The sequence below is a fragment of the Melanerpes formicivorus genome, unplaced genomic scaffold (assembly GCF_026170545.1).
Source record: "Melanerpes formicivorus ecotype bairdi unplaced genomic scaffold, bMelFor1.0.p_v2 SCAF_14, whole genome shotgun sequence".
In the NCBI taxonomy this organism is placed as follows: Eukaryota; Metazoa; Chordata; class Aves; order Piciformes; family Picidae; genus Melanerpes; species Melanerpes formicivorus.
In genome coordinates, this window is record NW_027142366.1 from 13,350,074 (window position 1) to 13,369,325 (window position 19,252).

A 19,252-nucleotide genomic window follows, 5' to 3' on the forward strand; every position below is an offset into this window, starting at 1 on the left:
TAAAATTTCTAAGAGTCTTGAACTGGGTAAATGTTACCTGACAAAGAGTAAACATGGCCATAGGGAAAGATGTGTGGCAAGTCCTTCAGCTCCATGAATTGTCAGTAGTAGATAGTGAATCTCCCTGAAGCAGGAGTGGAAGGTCTCTATCACAAGTTCAGTGAACCCTATCAGACCTATATATGTTGTGTTGTAAAAACCCTATTGCTACTAGGAGGGCTGTAGTTTAGTGAGTGTATGTATAATTTATGCACAATTTCATCCATCTTACATTTGGATTTTGATTGAGCTGCCTCCTGTGAACCTGCTTCCTCCAGATGGAAATACTTCTCCTTCAGCCTCAAAGCTTTTGCTTTCAGCCTGTGTGCTTTTTGATTGATTAATCATCAGGGAATGATTGCTAGGGTGATTTTTAAATGTAGTTATTTATGTAAACTTTACATTGTGACATTGTTTTTGAGCATTTGCTATGTGCTGATGCCATATAATTATTTTTCCTTTCAGTTATGTGGCATTTCTAATAGGTTAGCCTCTCTTTTTTTGTAAGAAGGCTGAAATACTGTCAGCTCTTGCTCCCCCTTAGTACACATGTGCACCCTCCCCTCGGCTGGCAGCCCTGCTGGAGCCCCTCCTCTGGCTGGAAGAGGGGAGTTGAAATAGTTAGCTACCGCTTTGTGAAGGAAATTTTCTTTCACTGCCTTACTCAGAGGTGCCTTTCAGAGGAGAACTGATGTGGTTTTTGTAACTTCTGGGCTGAGGAGGTGATTTCAATGGCCATGGGGCCGCACACCATCATTTTATTCTGTGCTGTTGTGGCAGGAGCTTCATGGAGTAAGTAGAAGAAACTTTGGCTAAGATTGATCTCTCTCAAATCAAAATACTTCTGCTCAGGAATAGTCTTACTAGTGAAACTTTTGAGATGCTGTGTGTTACAACTTGTAAATTTGTAGTAATTTCTGTAGAAGCTTTGTCTTGAATTTTCAGTGTAGTGTAGTAATTGTTTTACTGAGCTTTGGGTGGTACTGGGCAGGTGGGAGGGCAGCTGCCCTGTTAAGGAGTACAGTTAAATAGCGTGTCTTCCTTCAGCATTACTAGGGAAAACAATAGGAACAGTGGTACGGTGGCCATCAGTTAATTATCTCACCTGAAAATGAAGTGTTAGTATCATGTTCTAAAATTGTGCTCACTTTGATACTTGGCAGATGAAGGATTCTGAGAAGTGGGAATAGACAATGAAATGTCAGTGATGTGGTCCTTTGTTACACTTGTCAGCTGAAAAGAGTTGCATGCAGAATGAAAATTATGGAAGTAAACATTTAAAAAGAACAAGCAAAGAGCAGGATCTCTAAATTTAGGCACCTTCACAAAGTTGACCAAATGCCTGATTGTTCAGCATGCTCAGCCCACCACCCTCTGTCTGAGATGAACAGATGTTAAAAATCTGATCACAGCATTCAGGTATGAACTTGGGAGCAGAGAGCACTATTAAATCTGGTCCTGGAGAGGCATGTTCAACATCTTAAAAATCTGATGTTTAAATGAAATAGGTGAGCTAGTCAGCCCTTTTCCTACCTGATCCACTTGATGCTTTGGGTTCAGTTATTTCTTTGTAATTGAAAAGCAGTAGGTCTATTCTCAGCTGCACATACATTTTCGGTGCTTTTCTATTATCTTACCTGTCATTGCAGGATCCTTGGAGAGTTTGAATTATGGAGCTTCCTGTTTCACAGAGTGTGTAGGTGAGTAAAACAAGACTGTATTCAGGTGTTGTATATGATAAGAAAGGAGGGGTTTGAAAACTTCCTTCTCTTCACCAGGGTTGCTTTGCTCTTAGAAGAGTGATGCTGATAATCTGATGGATGAGCATTCATGGCAGTAGCAGAAAAGTTTCATCAAGTTTTATCAGGAGCAGACCTGCCCGAAATTTGAATTTTGTGAGATTGGGTAACTCATAGATGTTAGAGCTAAGCAAACTACTAAACCACTGCAGAAGAAAACCCAGCCATGTGTGAGTGAGTGATTTTTTTCCCCCAGTACCAGTGTTCGCTCCATTCATACTGAAAATGGTGGACAGGGAGATAAGATACTGAACTGACCTGGAAAGGTTTGGTCAAGTGACTTGACATGTAGTTTGTAACTTACTTTTCCTGTTTACTTTGCTAGCAGGTTCTTGAATGTGTAAAAAGATTTTTCAGTGTAACAGGAGGGGAAACATGGATATTCTGCTTCCAAGAATATCTTGCCCTGGCCTCTTACCTATCCACTTAGGTACTGTGGCTTAGAGACCCCCTTCACTTCTATGTGGCTTTGTCATTGAAAAGTGCTTGAGTGTTGCAGTGCTGCTGAGAGAAAAAGAAGTTCTGTATTATGGGAGCCAAAGTGGTCATTTTTCTTGGGTATTGTCTTCATCTGAGGGAAGGGAAAGTATTTTCTTTGAATTTCCCTCATTTGCACTTCAGTGCTCACAGTTACGAATACTATGTTCTTTACAGTCTCACATACCCCTGCTACCAAAATGTCTGGTATTGAAGGTATTAATGACTGATCTTTCAGAGTTAATTCTTGCCACCTGGTCTAGAAGAGAATATCCTTTGTTTAGAGGAACACAGAGGCCATGTAGCACAGATGAGGGTGTCTGACATATTTTCTGGAAGGCAGTGCTGCCCGCAGACACTTGCCAAGTCACTACAGTGTCTTCATACATACAAAGTAATCCTTGTTTTCTTTTTTTTTTTTTTTTTTCCCCCAGATCTCTTCAGGTAGGCTTTTGGAACCAAAGGTCTTTACTTCAAAACCACATCATTTAATTTGCCAGTGTATGTGTAGTTCACAGCATTGTCATGAGAAGTACTGAATGTATCAGCATCTTTCTCATCATGCTGTTGCAAAGGTCCTGCTTTGCTGCTCTCTGAAATGTGTGAGAAGAACATCATGCTGTAAATGGATTGCATTAGTTTTTTTGCTCTTGGAGATTAGATTCCTGCCTCAATGGGAATTGTGAGGTTATGTGAATAGGAGTGAGAGGCGTTCCTTTCCCCTTCCATACAGGAGCTATTGCTAGCAGGCATGGTGCTTTCAGAAACCCATGCCTTTCAATTGTAAATCCAGGCGGGAAGGGCACGTTCTGAATGTTCAGCCCCTTTGGCTGATTTTAGCAGCCAAACAAAAAGTAGGAAAAGAAAAAATAGGGGGAGTGTGAAGCCTAGTATATTAACCCCCCCTTTTAAAAAATTATTTCCTAGGACACAGTGCATCATACTTCCCCAAAAGAGCTAGATACAGCTACAGGTACTCAGCAGTCACCAACACCTTTCTTCAGGGAAGTATTAACAAAAGCAGCGGCATCGCTCTGGAGAGCACAGTGATCATTGAGGTATTGGGGAGTTGCCAGATGGTTTTGAAAGTAAGTATTGTCACAATCTGAGTGATTGGGATTAGCTCACATGGAACTGTATCGTTCTTTGGGACTACTGCTATGTTTATAATATTTTTTTTTTCCTTGTAATTAAAAGCATCTAAAATTGTGGATCTTATAATTAGGGTTGCAGAATTAATGTGATGTGACACAGCTTCAAATTAAATATGTGCCAGTTTTAAAGGGCAGATTAAACAAATCACTGTTTTCTTTCCCATGTGGCATGACAGTTTCACTGGTTTGCCATGTGAAGTGCAGAACTGTAGGTGAAGCTAGTTCCTTTATTTTTAAGCACTTCTGTATCTGAAGCAGTAGTTTTAAAATAGTGAGCATTTTAAAGAGAACTTGAGAAACTCACATGCTGTGCTGGATCAGTGCCATTCTTAGCCCAGTGTAAAACTGAATCTTCTGACTCTTCATTGATCTCTCTGTAACAAGAGCAAAAGAGCAATTTCAAATTACATACCTTTTCCTGGGGTGAGTGTGGTTTGACAACTACAGTGCTTTAGGAGAGGGAGCACAGAAAATGAATTTCCCTGGTTTTCCTTAAGGAAACAATGGGGATAATTTTTGGGTTCTGTAGAGGGTTGACATGTATGTACACATGAGGCCAGCAAAGAACAGGATAGTTGTCCCTATCCTAATATGGTCATATGGATAAAATTAACTGCTCATCAGTTTTGTAATTTTACACAAAAGATGAAAATTTAGGTACTGTCTTCTTTTTGAACGTGTCCAGAGAAGGGCCACAGGGATGATCAGAGGGCTGGAGCACCTCTCCTATGAGGACAGACTGAAGGAGTTGGGGCTGTTCAGTCTGCAGAAGAGAAGGCTCCCAGGTGACCTAATTGTGGCCTTCCAGTATCTGAAGGGGGCCTACAGGAAGGCTGGGGAAGGACTTCTCAGGATCTCAGGTAGTGATAGGACTAGGGGGAATGGAATGAAGCTGGAGGTGGGGAGATTCAGGCTAGATGTGAGGAGGAGGTTCTTCACCATGAGAGTGGTGAAACCCTGGAATGGGTTGTCCAGGGAGGTGGTTGAGGCCCCGTCCCTGGAGGTGTTTAAGCCCAGGCTGGATGAGGCTCTGGCCAGCCTGATCTAGTGTGGGGTGTCCCTGCCCATGGCAGGGGGGTTGGAACTAGATGATCCTTGTGGTCCCTTCCAACCCTGAATGATACTATGATACTATGAATATAAGTGTCTGGATTCCCCAACTTCTATTTCTTTATCTTAATTTGAAGCCTCCTGAGATTTCCAAAACAACATGTAGTTGAATACTTGTCTTTCTAAAACAAATTTTAAAAGTAGAAGATACTACAAAAGAGAATTGCTAATGAAAACATTACTTGCTCTACTAATAATGAGGCAGAGCTCCACCATTTTTGATCTACCATTTGAAACAATTCTTCCTTATCACAGCCAGCCAAACTGCAAGTAGTTTTTGCAATTGCATAAGGAACTTAAGGTGCATTCTCTCCTCTGACTTTTGAAGTAGGTGGTTATGGAATGACTACTATATACTAAGAACTTTACCAGGTGGTGTCTCAAGAGTCACGTTAAGATTAGTCATTTTGCTTCTCAGCTGGAGCAGAAAGAATTTATGCTTATTCAGGCACTTACTGTATCTCAGAGCAGGTGATTGCTTCTGTCTTGAAAATGAAAGAAATACAGTAGCACCATATAAAATGTATTTAATAGTGAGTGAAACTTTGTGAAAGATATTTCTGGAAACCATCTTGGATATGCAATGTGAAGGTATGGCCTTTGCAGTTGTGTTGCTTACAATATTGAACCTTTTTTCATAGTCTGTGACATTCTATGAAGATATCTGCATGTGACAAGGTTCACGAATTTCTATAGACAATTATATTTGTTGCCCTATAATCTTTGCTTCTAGGTGCAAGATGTACAGATTAAGAAAAGTCTTATATCCAGCAAGGAGCCTCTGAAGGAAGTGGACGGGCTAAGGTAGAAAAACTTCTGGTCTAGTTCTTGGTTTTTTGAAGCTATGTGGCTTAACAGCAACTTTCAGGTGGTGATAGGACTAGGGGGAATGGAATGAAGCTGGAGGTGGGGAGATTCAGGCTAGATGTGAGGAGGAGGTTCTTCACCATGAGAGTGGTGAAACCCTGGAATGGGTTGTCTGGGGAGGTGGTCGAGGCCTCGTCCCTGGAGGTGTTTAAGACCAGGCTGGACGAGGCTCTGGCCAGCCTGATCTAGTGTGGGGTGTCCCTGCCCATGGCAGGGGGGTTGGAACTAGATGATCCTTGTGGTCCCTTCCAACCCTGAATGATACTATGATAACTTGACCAGACACTCTGTTTCATGCTCTGTTTAGTTTTAGTTGCATGTATTGGATTGTATTTAAATATATATATATATATATATCTCAAGATATGAGCACTGTCTGCAGAATGGGAGGCCATAAAGTGGTTTGTTTGTTTGTTTTTTTCTTTAACATAACTTTCATCAGTTTGTATGTAAAAATGTGGAGAGAAGAGAATATTATTCTGGGTACAAATTATCAGGCCTCTAGCTGGCTAGCAGTGTGTGTTCATTGCCCACTAGTTCTCTGAGCTGCAGTTGTTGTTGTTACTCTTGAATTTTAAAGTACATTTCAAAAGTTCTTGGTTTGAAGGCTCCTCACAATGCAAAACATGGTTTTTTTTTTCCTTCCAGGATATTTAAATGTCATTTATTTGTCTAATGCCATTTTCTTCCTTTTATATTTTTGCTTCTTGTAGCTCATTCATAACATATGTTGGTATGTTTCCTTCTGACTTGCAAAGAATTAGACTAGTGAAGATGCCTATATAAAAAGGTCTCTTCATACTGTGGAAGTTTGGTATTTTCTCAGAAAGCTGTTGCTGCTTGTGTCATGAAAAAAAACAGCAGTTCTGTTATCTGATTAAGCTCAGCCTTGAACTGAGCTGATTGATTCAATTCAAAGGGTAAAAAGAGCAAGTTTGGAATAAATGCATTGCTTTTTATATTCGTCAGGAAGAGCTTAGCATCCCACAGTATGGGTATTGACTATACAGGCACATATTCTGGGAAGTTCTGTAGGATTTTTGTAGTGATAAGAGCAATCGTGTCTTATTCTTTGCAGGGAAGCTCAAAAAGGGGTAGCAAAGAAAACATTCAGTGAAGCTTGGCTGTTGAAAATAATTATTCAGACAAGTGAACCTTATTAGCATTTGCCTCAGCCTATTGTGAATATAAAGTGGTCTAGCTTGTCCTCTAAACATGCATGTAATTTCCACAAACAGTGGAAAAAGCATCTGCAGTTGCCTGGAAGTTCAGAAACCCTTATCCCATGTGCACACTCTCATCTCCCGGAAAGCCTGTATCCAGGTGTTGGTGCATTAAAAGTTTTTCTCTTACATTGTCTTAGAGGAATAGTTGTGTAGCTCCCTGTATGGGAGCTGACTTGGGATACTGTGGAGTTCTTCCTTTGGACAGCTTATTTTCCCCCATTTAGAGGAAGAAATCATGTTAAAAAGTGATCTCCTGCAAAAGCAAAAGAACAGTGTACACTCAATCTGGTATAGCAAAGGCTATCAGGGAGTGGACTGACAGCAGAGCCTACTTTGAGACTGAGCCCAGGTGTGTCCACCCAGCAGAGCAGGAAGATGTGGATTGATTGGAAAAGAGTTTTTCTTGTGTGCACCACAGCTGAAGAAGAATGATAAAGAGTGTATGCAGTTACTTTGTGATTGAGACATGCTTACCTATTATAAAGTCACCCTAAATCATAAAATAGAATGTCTCTCTTACATTAAACAAAAATTGTTGCCAGGAAGTATTGTTACTTGTATAGAATTTACCAGGAGTGGGCTTTACTAAGTGTTACAGTTATGTCAGAGATGCTGTGGTTATCTCAATAGGTTTTGTTTGATTGGCTTGTTTTTAAGGGCTCTTAGGGTCAGGGGGAATTACTGAAGAAGAGAGGCTTGCTATAAAGGATGGAGAATCCAGAACAGGACGGACTCATTGTGGAGGAACAGCTCTGTTCAGAAAATCTGAGTCTAATGTCATAAACTGACTCGCAGCCACTGTTTGAAGCAAAAAATTATAAACTATTTTATTCCAGGGAAATACTAGAACAGCATCCTCTTCATTTTTCTTTCCATGATGGGAAAGTTCTGAAGCTCTGTCCTGTGAGGAGTGAACAGACCTGGGCACTGAACATAAAGCGAGGCATTCTCAGTGTCCTGCAGACATCAGAAGCACCCACTGCTAGTGGAGTCGTTGAAGAGGTGAGGCCGCTGGTGGAGTCATGCTTTAGGGTGGCAGTTAGCCTTTGTACGCTTTGCCACTTGCTGACTGGTGGTTGCCTGCTTGCTTTTTTTAATGAGTGTTATGAAACTATCTGTAATTTGCAGTCTTGGTGAGCATTGGAATCCACTATTTGGGTACCTGAGGAAAAGCTGTGTAATTGCAGAATTTGCTAAGGAGTTACACAACCATGGCTGGTGCTTTATCTGTTCTCTGGGGAAAATACAAATGTCATTATTTACGACTATACATCATTACTTTCTTTCATTAATTTCAGGAAACTTTAGGATCAGGCTTCTTGGAGCTGTTTGCAATGTTTTACTTTTTTTTAGTACTTAAGCTCATGATCTACTGTGTTACACTGCAATGATAGTCCAGGGTATGCTGTCACCTGCCTACTCTTGTATGCAGATCTTGTACCTCTAATGTTTTGAGGAGCAGTTTCTAGGCTGACCTTCAGCATGATGTGCACTGCCTCATTCTCACGCTTTTACTATATATCAGTGCTTAAATAGATATTCTGCAATGAGGACTGGGAACACCCATTGTAATTACATTTCTTCAGAGTAGAAATGGTCTTCTGAATTAATGCTTTCCTGCAAACCTAGGAAATTGAAATGAAAAAGGAAATGTCTTTGAATGACCTAATTGAGAATAATGCAGTGAGGCTAAACAAATCAACAAACCCTATCAAGTGTGAGCAAGATCTTTAAAATTATTTACTTTTCCATGGCTTTTTTGGCAGTGCCCTGCAAGGGAAACTTTAGGTCCCTGTTGCATTGGTTTTACAGCAAAGCAGTTAGTAACATTAATAGCACATTGTACTCTGTATTTGCATGCATACTTCAACACTGTCTGTTTGTTACTAGGTGGATGTTCTGGGAATATGCCCAACCAGGTACCAGCGAGAAGGTCCTGTTCTTGTTAAGACAAAGGACTTAAATCTCTGCTCTCACCGCTCATCGGGTTTTACTTCTGTGCAGTCTGTTGTTCTTCCACATGTGTCAGTAAGTGTTGAGGAATGACTGATTCTTCCCAGAACCTTCTAATTTCTTGGAAGAGTGTTGAAAACATTTTAAAGTTGTCACTTAAAGTCATTTGTATTTATGTGTGTGTTCCCTAAACATGAATCCTTAGGAAAGAAGTGATGGATATTATTGTCTCTGTAATGCCTGTTATTCACAGAATTTGTTTCTAATGCAAATTTGAATTGTAGTCAATGAACAATAAAAGAAAAAAAGCAAGAGGCTATTAGGCACCTAGATTAAACTCCGTCTTTGAAATGTGTTAGAGTGGTAAACAAAGTGAAGCATGAAAAAGAGGAATAGAGAGTTGCTATTTGCAGAAAACTTCAGGAAGATAGTTGCTTTTCTAAAAGACAGAGCTTCCTGCTGTTGGTGGCTAGTACAGTTAATGTTTGTATCTTGTGCAGTTTTTATTAGGTGAATATTACTTGTTTCTTATATTGTACTACCTGGTTGTAATTTACCATTTTCTTAGCTCTGCTGACCAAAAAGATTTGCTTAACAGTACTGCTTTGTGAACTGAAATGGACTGAGACCACTTGACACTGAAAGTTGGTAGCAGTTGTGTTTCAGTGATGGAAAAATTAGACTGAAAATAAAGAGTGTATTAACCTCCACAGCCTGGGTGCTAAGGACTAGACAGAGACTTTGCACTGTATCATAGGATTGGAATCCTCTGTGAAGTTGAGAGAGAAAGGATTTGTCACAGATCATCAAGACTTTACCTGAAGTATCTGTTCTTCTCAGTCTGAGCAGCAGATCCTGTCCTCCAGACTGGAATGTGTTCAGAGTATTAAGGATGGAATCCTGGAGGAAGCCAAATGTGCTGAGTCCAACCTTGTTACATTGTTTGCTCGGAAGGGCAGTGGGGCGCAGACGCAGACAAAGTCTTCCCTGAAACTCTTTCAGGTGGATACAGAGACGCTGTACAAAAAAGGTAACACGCTGTTTCTGTTATTCCTAGAAAAATCTTCAGATTGGGTCTTGCCTGTGAGAACTCTCTGCCCCTGGTATTTCCTGTAACGCTTGAGAAAGTGGATGTTCTTACAGTGTGAGCTATAGAGAGCTGCCCTTTCTTTGGGAGTGTGGGCTTGTTAGAAAGAAGCTGGCTTCAGCTCTAGGGACTCCAGAAGTGATAGATTTCCTTAATGATCAACTCCTTTTTACTTTGCATACCAAGCCCCCTTGTACACAGAGTATCAGCTTCCCAGTGTTTGTACAAATGAAGTCTAAATAATTCAGATCCTTATGGAGCTAAGGATATACCGTGTCTGAGAACTGTTTCAGTTTTTCTTCCTTCTTTGCTCTGTGTACTTCTTAAGAGAATGAAGTCAATAGGAGGCCTGCCTGAGGAAAGATTTTAATTTGAACTCTAAATATTGAGAAACATTGTGTATTATTTTTTGTCTGTTACACCTATTGGTGGGTTGTTCTTAAGGAAGAAAATCCAGATTTCCAGAACACTTTTTGTTTATAGTTATGCTGACATAAGATGACAAGATTCTTCTTCAGGAAGAGGTCAACAGTCCAGTCATTTAGGGTTTTTTTTTGGCACTTACATGTTCTGTTGAGTTTTTGGGAGGTTGAAGTGTGGGATGGGAGCCAGTGATTAGAAAAAATTGGAAAGGGTGATGAAGTAACAGGGACATTGATGGGAAGTGGGACTTTTTCATTAATATCTTGTTTGTCTTGTTTCTCTGACTTTTTCTTTTAGGTCACACTTGTCTTTAGACCTTTGTTTTGTTGTTCTTAAATTCAGTCTGACTGCAGACGTTCACATTCACCCCTTGGCTTTACAGAGACTAGAGAGATTCTTACAAACAAAAGTAAATGCTCAAAGGGAATCTGTCCCCCAGCATTTAGGGTTAGCCATAGCAGATGACCAGCAAGCACCAGATACCTGATTTTTCCTTATGTTTTTCAAGTGGACTCTGAGGATCTGTATGTGACCAGCATGCTCTATGAAAGAGTAGAAACTGAGAGGGAAGTGACAGAACGGGAAGTGACTGAACTAGTGTGGAAGCTTTGCTTGGCACATAGTGCAAGTTTTGAGGTAAGCTTTTACACATAACCTCTATTTTCTTTTAAGGCCCTTTGTGGTCTCAAGAGTTCTCCTACACAGGTAAGAGGTGACTAGGAGAGCAGCAGTTTTGAGATCCTGAAGCCTTCCATTGTTTAGGTGTGACCGTTTGAGGCTGTGCCTTTAAGAAAAGAGACAGTGTGATTCAGGCTAATGTAGAATAAAAACAGCCTCTGGGTATGATAATACTTAATTCTGTGTGGCTGTTACTTAACAGCAGTATGCAGTGGCATTTAGGAACAGACTAGGGGGCTGCATGCTGCTTGGAAAACATTGGGGGAAAAAAGAAGAAATATTGCAGTGAACCTGAGACTCTAAATCCAGCTTCTTTTGAACACCCATAATTCAAGTTCTCTGGAGAATGGTAGACGATTTGCCCCAGTAACAGTGGGATGTTACTTGTGTCTCCAAAGAGGCCCACTGGCTTCATGTGTGGGAAATTTGTTTTGTGAATTACTAAGATTAGCACAAGTGGCTGCTGTCTGTGCCACTGCCTAAAAAAGAGGTGAATTATTCATCATATGCCTGTTCCAGCGCAGGATTTGATTGGTTGTCACTGCTTCAGGGTGTTCCTTCTATGTGACAAGAGATTTCAAAAGGGATCTTTATTATGCCCCATTCCAACTGATAAAATGTCTTTTGGGCCAGGAAAGAAGTTATGGGAATGCTCACAGTGTTGCTTGGGAGACAGCTCCACTGTTAGGCATGTATAGCTTGTTTGTCCCCTTATTGTTTGACTCTGAATGAAGCAAGATTATGCATTTCTTTCAGGACACAAGATGAGGAATAAATGGAAGTGAAAATCCCTAACTCCAGGGAAAACAGTGAAGGGATGAGAAAATGGGGTGGAGACTATGTAATTTGCAAGGAAGCAAAGTCGTTGTTTAATTTTTCAATGCTATTATGAGACAAGATTGAATTTCAATGCGGATGTGGATTAGCTAATGGACCATTAAGTGAACAAGCTGCATGCTGACAAAGGATGGTCAAAGGGATAGGGAAAAGGAACCCTCACTTGAGAGAAGCTTGAAGGAAGCCTGTCACACAGTTTCTGCTAGGGCCTGCATTTGTATTTGGCTGTCTGGATTTTGATGTGGGATTGGTAGCTGTGGTGAAGTGGCTGTGTATGCATGAAGCAGAGCGGGTGAGAGTATATTAGATTCACCCTGGCCAACTCCTGTACCCCCGTCTGACCCAAAAGAACTGACCTTTAGGGTATGGTCTCACCATTTGTTTTCCTCATAAGGCATTCTAATTGCTAGTTACTACCTAGCTGGGTGTTAGGATCTGTATGTTTCTATCTTGTGGGTGCAGAGAGTTTGACAGAGTATTTCCCAGGTAAGGAAGATGTTCTTCTTATTAAAATTAATTAAGATACTGTAGTTACATAGATAATTTTGCTTTTTGAAATTTGGCTTATTTTGTCCTGTGAGATTATATGATAATTTAACCAGGAACAGAAGTCTTTGTCTGCTTAGAGTCAGAAAGCCTTAGAAGATAGTACTGGGAATATCCTGTTATGTCATTTAAACCTGGTCTGTGATCCGGGGCAGTTACATCCTTCCTGAAATGGAGGGTGAAATAAGGGTAACTGGCAAAGTAAGAAAGGAAGTAAGAAAGATCCAATAAGGATCATAAAGAAGGGAAGCAGGGAGAAAGTAGCCACAGCTGTTCAAACAGCAGACTTCAGGGAGAAGGGTGCATCAGCTTTATCTGGTTTCATGCTTGGTCTTCAAGGAAATCACTTGGTCTTTAACACACACACATATATATATATACACACACATACATATATATACATACACATATATACATATATATGTGTGTGTGTATATATATATATATATATAAAAAGATAAATCACACAGCTGAAAACTTGAAGTTCAATATAGAAGAGACAGTTGTGTAGTTCCTAAATTTACTAGAGAGAAGGCCTCACACTTTCATTAAGAGCATAAATTAGTAAGTTTATTGAACACATTTTCAAAGCAGCCTTCCTTGTGTTTACATAGGCTGATAGTATCATAGTATCATTCAGGGTTGGAAGGAACCACAAGGATCATCTAGTTCCAACCCCCCTGCCATGGGCAGGGACACCCCACCCTAGATCAGGCTGGCCAGAGCCTCATCCAGCCTGCTCTTAAACACCTCCAGGGACGGAGCCTCGACCACCTCCCTGGACAACCTATTCCAGGGTTTCACCACTCTCATGGTGAAGAACCTCCTCCTCACATCTAGCCTGAATCTCCCCACCTCCAGCTTCATTCCATTCCCCCTAGTCCTAGCACTACCTGAGATCCTGAGAAGTCCTTCCCCAGCCTTCCTGTAGGCCCCCTTCAGATACTGGAAGGCCACAATTAGGTCACCTGGGAGCCTTCTCTTCTGCAGACTGAACAGCCCCAACTCTTTCAGTCTGTCCTCATAGGAGATGTGCTCCAGCCCTCTGATCATCCTTGTGGCCCTTCTCTGGACACCTTCCAGCACCTCCACATCCCTCTTGGCAGGGAATAAGGTGTCAAGCTTTCAAAGAGTGGTTTGTATGTATCACAAATAGAAACATTTTTATTGGGAAGCATTTTACTGCTTTACCTGCCAATCTAAATCATACCATGTTTGTAGTTTCAGAAGACTTTTATTTTTTTTTTAAGCTAGAGGTGCAGTAAGTCTGCAGATAGAAGGAAAAGCAAGCTTCTGTGTAGAATAAAAGCCAGACTTCCTGTTAGATTTAGGGGTGGGAATGGGAGCCAAATTTGCATGTAGTTTGTTATTATGATACCACAAATAGAGAAATTGACTATGAGGTTACTGTTTATCTGACAGCTCGATTTCAATGTATCCTGCCTTAAAAAGTAAAAACAGCCCACCTGACCAGACAGTTCCATCAAAAGTTCTATTATTAGGAAATAAAAGTAGCTGTTTCTCTGCAAAACTTTGCACTGAGTCGTCAGATGCTAGCTCATCTTGTCAGCAGGTGTGAAGCAGAATGAAGCCAGTCTACAGGCTAAAATTACATCACCTGGAAATACATGAGTCTGGAAATCTTATCTTGAACTGTACTGCTGCCACCAGCTGGTAGCCACCTGAGTTCACCAGCAGCTCCTTGTGCTAACATCTTGTGAGGCTCCCCAGCTTCCCTAATCACACTGCCCATAGTGTATTTGCACATGTAAAAATACACATAAGGTCTGTGGTTTACACATGCCTTTGAAGAACTTCTTTAAATACTGCTAAAATATAAAGTTGGCTTGACTGTTGCTTGTGTGCTATGTCAGTGGTTCTGGTCATGTGTCAGAACTTGCTGTACAAAGTCAGAGAAGATGATGGCTTTCTCTTCTGCCTTGTAACCACAGTGTTGCGTTTTGGTTTATTATATATTTGTATGCTAGAGGTGTGCCTAGTGATTGCTGAGCACTGCTATTTGTGGGTCTGACTGTCAGTGTAAGTGAAAGCTATTCTCCTTATGTGTTTGCAGCCTGAAAATAAAAGCAAGAGAGGGTAGGAAGATAGGGGCACAGGGAAGAGAGGAGGTTTTACCCTCAGGTTACATAATGAATCAGTGACAATTCTGGTATAACCCAAAGTCTCTTGCTGTGCTCTGTTCTCTAAAGCCTGTTTCTGCACAACTGTAATACTACATTTCTTCTTGTGCTCTCTTACAGGCTGCAGACCTTTTCATGACTCTTGTGTTTGAGCTTAGACATCTTTCCCTGGAGGCCTTAAAAGCACTATGGCAAAGATCTTCATTTAAATGCAGAGACAACTGGTAAGGACCCTTTAATAACTGCATTTAAGAAATATATATAGGGTATAAAAGTTTTGTAAGTACTTTTGATTAAATTCTTAAATCCATGCTCAATGTTGGATTTAAGTTTGGAGCACTTTAAAGAACAATGTGTATTGCAAATCTTGTTTAAGTTGACAGAAGGATAATATTCTCTTACTGAATGAACATTGTGTATCAAGCAGTCTTTCCCAACCCATGCTAATTCCCACAGACTTCTAGTTTCAGGAGCAATGCAAACAGGAAACTGGAGTCATGACTTAGATGGAAATCAGCGCTGCTGCTTTTAAGCATCTACAGCCATTTATCATGAAGAAGCTTATTTGGATCTCTACCTCAGTGCCTGTAATACTCACTGGGGAGAAGAGAGAGATGTTAAGATGGGAGTATGGGCATGGTAAAACCACATCTCTAAAGTAGCTGCCTGATTTCAGTTATTCTAGTCATTGAACTGCAGTCTGGCATAGTTCTGTTCTGTCGGTTTGAGACTTTCAGAAATACCCACCCAGCATTATTAAAATCATTACCATTTGTTCCCTCCCTCTGAAATCAGCATTCTGAAAAGTGTAAATAAAGAAACAAGGTTTTTACCCAGTTTCAGTACAAAATGGCATCAGCTTGTTTGAAATTAATCTAATGCCATGTTGTAACTATCTTAAACTTCTTTCAAAAGGGGGAAGTTTTGTTATGGCTTAGGTTTGTTCTCATCATTTGACAAACAGTCATACAACTCTTCTATTTTGGAGGGTAGTCTCAACTACTCTGCCTCTGTATTAACTTCAGGACAAAGTTACTAACTTTAGGAGCTAAAAAGAATCCCAGGCAGACTGCTTAGTCTGATGAAGATAAGGTGCTTTCACCCACTTTTACCCACATTAGCTTGACTGCTTCCTCATTACTACAAGTGTCCCTCCACCAGTATAGGAGGCAGGCTCAGAATAGTTATAGAGGGACTCTTAAGAGTGATATTTATATTTGCTTGTCATGCTGGTATAACCATTCCACTTAGTTAAGGTCTGAAAAAGCACAGGAATTAAGAGCTTTTCAATTCAGTTTTAAATTTTGTTGTTGTTTTTATTGGTGAAATGAAAGGAAAAACACAATGTTAATAAAGAAATGCAATGCTTTAAGGTTTTTGATGGGTTGGACGTAATGATCTTGAAGGTCTCTTCCAACCTGGTCTGGTCTGGTCTATTCTATTCTATTCTATTCTATTCTATTCTATTCTATTCTATTCTATTCTATTCTATTCTATTCTATTCTATTCTATTCTATTCTATTCTATTCTACCTCAATCTTCTGAAGTCAAACCTGGGATACATTTTGGCTTCATTTTCAGAGAAAGCACCTGAATGTTTTCTTAAAAGCCTGGTTGCATACAGTTCTTGAAACAATCAAAACACTTCTTCACATCTTGGCTAAGGCCTATTTCTGTAAGGTCACTAAACCAAAGGATAATGCTGATTTCTATGGAACCCAGTATTTGCTAATCTAGTGGACCTTTATTTTCTTTGAAAGAAGCCCAGCCTCAGTGCATTTGTTTGATTCTTGAGTATTCTGATCATTTTAGATTTGCTCTTTTTTTTTCATGTGTTGCAGGCAGCCGCTCATAGATGCTCTCCTCTCTTGCACTACAGAGGCATGTGTTGTCCTAATAAAAGAAATGATAGCTTCTGGAGAAGTAGAGGAAGACAAAGCGGAGTATTTCTTCTGGTCACTTTCATTCGTTCCTAAACCCACCTCAGGGATGATTGAATCTCTTGCTGTGAGTGGATGTTGCTTTATCTTTTTAAAATTTATATCCATCTAGCTGCTCATGAGTTTTGTATGTTATACTAATAGTCTTTGGCACAGATTTATAAAAACTCTTACCTGCTCAGCTAATTTTGGTGGTGAAATTACTGGCTATTTTAAACATGATTCCAATTTAGTCCCTTGCAGGCTTTATATTCAGCACCTGGCAACATTTCAGTCCTTTGTATATGCAGCAGTACTGCAGCTTTTGACACCTCTGCCCTGGTGAGGTTGCACAATACTCCAGTATTGTGTCCAGTTCTGGGGTCCCCAGTTCAAGAGGGACAGGGAACTACTGGAAAGAGTCTCAACAGGGCTACAACATGGCTGGGGAACTGGAACATCTCTCTTTCAAGGAGAGGCTGAAACACCTGTGGCTCTTTAGCCTGGAAAAGAGAAGACTAAGAGGGAATTTTGTCAATACTTATAAATATCTAAAGGGTGGAGGTAATGAGAATAGGGCTGGGCTCTTTTCAGTGGTTGCCAGGGGCCGGACAAGGGACAAGAGATACAAACTAGAGCACAGGAAGTTTCACTTGAACGTAAGCAAAAACTTCTTTATTTTGACAGTGCTGAAGCAGGCTGCCCAGAGAGGTTGTGGAGTCTCCTCTGGAGACTTTCAAAACCCACATGGACACATTCCTGTGCAACCATATCTAGGCATATCTACATCAGCAGGGAAATTGAACTAGATGATCTCCAGAGGTCGGTTCCAGCCTCTAGCATTCTGTGATTTTTTTCCTTAACTAAGTTGTCAGCAGAATAACACTGGGTCCATTTTATAGTATGTTTTTCCACATATACAGTGGAACCTATCATGCTTTTAGAGTCTGAAGTTGAGCTTGCTATTTTTTTTTGTGAAGCTGCAGTGGTTTAGGTGATAAAATCATAGATATGTAGCTTAAATAGCTCATTAAGAATAGTTTTGGCTAGTGTCCTAATGAAATGTTGATCAGCTGTGAGTATGCAGTATATCACAACCTGCTGTTTCAGTCATACAGACTCTGACCAGCATCACAAAAAAACTATCTCCTAGGGTTAGCAGGCTTCCCACAGCATTTGCAGGAAGTGATTAATCTTCAGCTCATTTGGGCTTTGCAAACATTGGTTGAAATGGTGGGATTTTCAACAGTAACAGGCTTGCCTCAGAAGGTACAGAAATTTGGAATTTGCAAGCTCATGAAAGAGAAAAAGTAATTTTCATTCTAAAAATGGTAAACTGCCTATGATTTAGTAAGGTCCCACTACTAAGTGTTGATGTGGGATTTAGAGAAGCTCTGTATTGGTTAGGGTTTTATTGTATTTTGAGAAACCTGGAAAATATTATAGATTTGTTTTCACACTCCTTCCTAAACATTTAGGGCATGATTTCTGTTGAAATGAACTGAAATCTGTATCAGAGTGACACTAATTTAGCCCGTATGTCCACATGTGGAAGACTTTGCCACTATAGCTCTGCAGGATTGTCCTTTTTCGTTTGTGTGTTTAAGTCCTTTAAGAGCTGTTTGAAAATGTACATTGTTAAGATTGAATTTTGGTATGTAAATACTTCGATACATTTATTTTGTGGCGTGCTACAGTAATGATAGACATTTCTGAAACACCTTGTTCTTCTTGTGCTTGTTTACAGCCTTTGCTGAAGTCACCAGGAGCAAGCCAGAGCTGCTTCTTAGGAATAACTGCTCTGTTACACAGATTTTGTTCAGCTTACAGCTCCTGTGATGGTGTACCCGCTGTGCAGAGTGTGATGAGAACTCTTAAGAAGTTTTTGAGAGGAAACTGTGCTGTGCAAGATTCAGAAGGACACAGTAAGGTATCATTCATACAGAAGCATATCTTTAGTTTACATTTGCTGATGAAGAAATATCTTAGTATCTTCTGTTGATGATCTACTTAATCAGTTCTTCCTTATCATTCTTAGAAAATAGAGATGCCAGTAACAGTGTATCAGATAGCAGCAAGAGCTCAAAAGCTAAGTTTTATCTCCTGTCTTTAATTTTCCAGTGTGCAAGCTAAACACACCAGATTTGTATATTTCTTCATATAGTGTGAGCAGTCTTCACACTTTTAATTCTTATCCCATTTATGGAAAAAGTAACTTAAAAGAACAGATTTTATGGGTTGGGAGCCTTGAACAAAGTTTTGATCAGGCACTGTGTTGCATTGAAGTACCTAAACTTTAATATAGAGCTTGTCATTGAAATTCGTTGACTGCCAGCACTAACGTAATTTCTGGCTTCTGAATTTGCACAGGTTTCCTTGATGTTTAGTGGGAAAAACTGGTTATGTTATGGCATCTGTTGACAAATTATTATTTTAAAGTAGGTACCGTGTCCAGAACTGTGTTGAATCACTACAAGGTCAAAATATCTGTGATCAAAAATGACTTGAAAAACTTCTACAGTACATCCAATCCATGACTTCATCTTTGTCATTGTGATGTAGTTTTTTGTTTTAAGTGCTTCTGTATTCCATCAGGTCTAAGCCAAATTTTACTTACAAGTGCTACATGGCATTGGAACAGTCATCCATATTTGTATGAGTCTTGTCCTCACCCTAAAGACAGAATATAGGAGGTACAATAGGGGCTGCAGTAACCCCCCACTAAATAATTTTAAACAGAGAATTTCGCACAGGAAATGTTAATGTGACAGAATTTCACATACAACTGACAGCATATGGAGAGCTTTTTGTTCTGCCTTACTTTATATTTACAGATGCAGCTGGTGTTAAAAGCCATTGGAAATGCAGGACTGGCAGCACCTTCACTAGCTCCTGTTCTGAGCTCGTGTGCTTTCCTGAAGAGTAATCCAATTGGAATTCGTTTAGCTGCTATCCAGGCCTTCAGGCGTATTCCCTGTTCTGTTAGGGTAAGTGAT

General features: G+C 40.2%; 1 protein-coding gene across 1 annotated transcript in view; it reads left to right on the plus strand.

Annotated features, from left to right (window-relative positions):
- The first annotated feature begins 767 nt into the window (after positions 1 to 767).
- Positions 768 to 19,252, plus strand: part of LOC137445421 (uncharacterized) — a 79,258-nt gene continuing 60,773 nt past the window's right edge. Inside the window, exons 1-12 of the mRNA XM_068147124.1 lie at positions 768 to 831; positions 1,689 to 1,739; positions 3,243 to 3,403; positions 5,313 to 5,383; positions 7,509 to 7,674; positions 8,563 to 8,700; positions 9,466 to 9,655; positions 10,644 to 10,771; positions 14,458 to 14,561; positions 16,179 to 16,344; positions 18,004 to 18,186; positions 19,091 to 19,243. Coding sequence (XP_068003225.1) covers positions 771 to 831; positions 1,689 to 1,739; positions 3,243 to 3,403; positions 5,313 to 5,383; positions 7,509 to 7,674; positions 8,563 to 8,700; positions 9,466 to 9,655; positions 10,644 to 10,771; positions 14,458 to 14,561; positions 16,179 to 16,344; positions 18,004 to 18,186; positions 19,091 to 19,243 — 1,572 coding nt within the window. The 5' untranslated portion in view covers positions 768 to 770. The remainder of the gene's footprint in view (positions 832 to 1,688; positions 1,740 to 3,242; positions 3,404 to 5,312; positions 5,384 to 7,508; positions 7,675 to 8,562; positions 8,701 to 9,465; positions 9,656 to 10,643; positions 10,772 to 14,457; positions 14,562 to 16,178; positions 16,345 to 18,003; positions 18,187 to 19,090; positions 19,244 to 19,252) is intronic.